This window comes from Trichophyton rubrum, assembly GCF_000151425.1.
Source record: "Trichophyton rubrum CBS 118892 genomic scaffold supercont2.11, whole genome shotgun sequence".
Classification (NCBI taxonomy): domain Eukaryota; kingdom Fungi; phylum Ascomycota; class Eurotiomycetes; order Onygenales; family Arthrodermataceae; genus Trichophyton; species Trichophyton rubrum.
The window spans coordinates 180,848-184,220 of NW_003456418.1; the positions used below are offsets into that span (position 1 = coordinate 180,848).

A 3,373-nucleotide genomic window follows, 5' to 3' on the forward strand; every position below is an offset into this window, starting at 1 on the left:
TCTCCAGACGTGACCAGTGAGGACGCTCAACGCTGCAAGAAGTCTGTCTGCCTGGGGCGCAACGTTGGGTCGTCACTTTGCCCATCTGCCTGGCTGCCTGGCAATCTCTCTCTCCCTCTCTCTCTATCTCTTTTCTCTTCCCCCGTCGTGTATCTGCTGGAGCACCACGCCGTGTCCTCAATGGCTGGGCGTTGGTCACCGCTCCTCCGAAATACGCGAGGCCATGAACGGTACCAAGGTCCTGCCAGTACGTCGAATACAAGCATATCTAATCAATTTCGGCCAACATCGTACAGATATAGCCCTCTCGGCCTTGCAGCACCCCCGTACTCCGCCGAGCACCAGCTGCCAGCTCGCCAGCTCTCTCTTTGCTGTCGTTTAAGTTCGCTGTCGAAGTACTTTTCGTCGTGTAGAGGGGGAAAAAAGGGTTGAAATTGATGTATTTTATGTAATTTAAAGCTAAAAAACGTGACTTGGTAAGCGAAATACAAAGTACAAACTTACGAGACAGCCTCGTAATACACTTACACCGCCATACAACAAAAGACCCGGCGATACCGCCAAAGTGACGTGGGCGAAAAATAAAAAAAACATCCTCGACCATCGTCTCTCCTCGACGTCGACTTCTTCTGCTTCTTCTGCCTTCGACAACCTCAGTCTTCGTGCTTCGCCCTACTGACGCTGGCCCAATAACCTCCTGCTGTGGCATTGTTTGATACGGCCCGATAGTCAGGCAGGATCTTCGCTTTCTTCTCTTTAAAGCCAGCCCTGTTCCCTCCCTCTCCCGCTTTGCTTCTTCTCCCACCTCGCCCATCCCTGCCTGCCTGCAGCTGCGATCAGATACTCGCTACCAAAATTTCACCAAGCAAACACAGCGCTTACTACAGCGACCGATTCTACTCTACTCCTTACTGCCCGAGAGCTGCCCTGACCTCCGTTCGCATTGCAAAAAAAAAAGTGAATCTCGAAATTGTTACGGAGTGACAGGCGGAGAGCTTCTAAACCTGGCTCCTCCGCACCGACAGTTACTCCCTTGCGCCAGAGACCCCTGCATTTAAGATAAAAATAAAATAGCAAAGGGGGAAAAGAGATCCAAGAAATAAAAGAAAAAATCCGCAGATACAAAAAAAAAATAAAAGCTGAACCCTGCAGGCGCTGGGCTTGCATTTCATACCCTGGACGGGGGCTCCGTTTACTTCCTCATCATATATACAGCGGCTTTCGCGCCGCTCAACACAGAGGAACGGACTTTGTTTAATTTCTCTCGACCGTTGCCGTCCTTAATCCCACTGCTTCTGTTCGCTCGTCCTGCAACATCATCAACGCCCTGTACGACCCTGTTCTTCTTTACCGGCAAAGCAAACGAGCCAGCAATTAAGAGGCTAGTTGCTGCATGCGACTATATTCCTAAAGGAGTCCTGGTACGGATTAAATGACCCCATATCACCACCATTATTGTCTCTTTTTAACTCCTCCCCTTACAAGAGGTCTCGCCCTTGACTGTGATCGTCCTGGTCTAACGGTCTTCCCATGAAATAGTTGCAAACACAACCACCTTAAAACTCTTAGCTTTCTTCCTCTGCCTGCCAGGTGAATTGTCTTTCCACTCCGGCTGCAAGACATATATCCCCTTCTTACTTCGACCCTGTTCTTTGTCTGGCCGGGTCTCCCTCTCTCCCTTTCTTTCTTTCTTTTTTTTTTTTTTACCTTCGCATTCCCAAAGGGTCAAAAACAACACGAAGAAAGGAAAAAGCAACAAGACTACTTATTTTGAAGGAAACGTTTAGGCGCCTGGAGCTCAGACCGCAGACGCACATTGCTTGAGCAAGGCTGTTGTTGGGGGTACCTAGTTGATTCTCCCGGACGGGAGGCCCCGGGACTTTTTTTTTTTTTTTTTGCAGGGAAAAAGAAACGAGAAGACAGAAAATAAACGGACTTCAGCAAGAAGCTGAAGGAAGATATATATCTTTCCCTTTTCGTTGACTGCTGGCATATTTAAATTTGCTTGATTGTTTGTTCGAATATATCTTCCCGTCAAAAGCTCTCCAATGTTCGGTGGAAGAGTTTGACTTGGTCGAAGATATATACAGCTCCTTGTCAATATGCACCACACGCCTCAGACCAGGGAGCTAAGGTGACTCGTTTGATATTTCACCGTCTCTCTCTCCCCCCCTTCCCGCCCATTCTTGCTATCACACATTTCTTCCTTACTTCTACTGCCGTCACTCCCTTTACTATACTCCCCAACACACAAATACCAAACTTCAGCCACCCCCAGTCTTCCGCAATCTAGCTGTCTCCAACTCTAAAAGGCCATACTCTCCCTGGTTTGCTCTGCTTTGCCATACAAGCATTCTCCCTGAATTGAAAGAGGGAGTGTGCTCCTATGCACATAGCCCCGGAAAATTTGCTCCACATATACCAGCAGACTTATTTGTGATCCTCCATGATGGCCTCCGCACCTCCGTCCCCTTCCCTGGTCGGCCGGTCCAGGGCCACTCCCATTAAGTCGGCCTCGCCCTTCCACCGAATCCCTCGGGTACAAGAATTCATGTCTTCTTCGTATCCTGCAACCCGCTCGGTAGCAAACTATAGCACACTAACTAGCGACATGTCAAGCTTAACGCTGGTCCACCGAAGCCATCTATCAAACTCGTCAAGTCCGGTGATAGGACCTGCTCAAACTACAGATAATGGGTTTCCAGGTCTGCCCTTAATGAACTCGCCTTTATCTACCTCCCTGGATACTCCAGGCCCTCTTGACCTCTCTGAAGGAATACTCTCTATTCCACTCCATCAAAGCTTGACGTATCCCGCTGACGCTGCCCTTGTGAATGTCGCACCCAATACCAACAACAACAGCAACAACAACAATAATAATACCATTGCCAATAGTAACAATAATACAAATACCACCAGCAATATTAAGGGTCCCGGCCTGATGAGAAGAATATCAAGGGGAGCTGCTAACAAGCTCACCCGAAGACGGCGGTCGAACTCTCAGGATAGACGCGACAAGGACTCCGGCCCTGTTACCATGCTCAGACGCAACAATAGCAAATCAACGACTTCGGCATCCTGGGATAGCGCTCTAGATTCAAGCTACGAGGAGGATGAGTCATGTGATACCCTCGGGACTTGGTGCGGCCCTGACAGCAGCAAGGTGAAAAGCGACTACCAACGGTCCATCACCAGTACTGCCAGTGGCGTTGCCCCTAAGGTTGACCCCATTCTCCAGCGCGGCTGTACCCTGACCAAGGTAAACAAGTTAAAGAAGAAACCGATGACTTTTTATCTCAATTTCGACTCTGGGAAGATGTTCTGGAACCTGTCAAACCCGACCAAGCGGGTATATATTGATGACATTAAGGAG

The 3,373-nt window shown here is 49.0% G+C and overlaps 1 protein-coding gene across 1 annotated transcript in view; it reads left to right on the plus strand.

The window, feature by feature from the left end:
* The first annotated feature begins 1,177 nt into the window (after positions 1–1,177).
* Positions 1,178–3,373, plus strand: part of TERG_07820 (uncharacterized protein) — a 4,907-nt gene continuing 2,711 nt past the window's right edge. The window contains exons 1-2 of the mRNA XM_003231473.2: positions 1,178–1,421; positions 1,540–3,349. Of these exons, the coding sequence (XP_003231521.2) occupies positions 2,447–3,349 (903 nt within the window). The 5' untranslated portion in view covers positions 1,178–1,421; positions 1,540–2,446. The remainder of the gene's footprint in view (positions 1,422–1,539; positions 3,350–3,373) is intronic.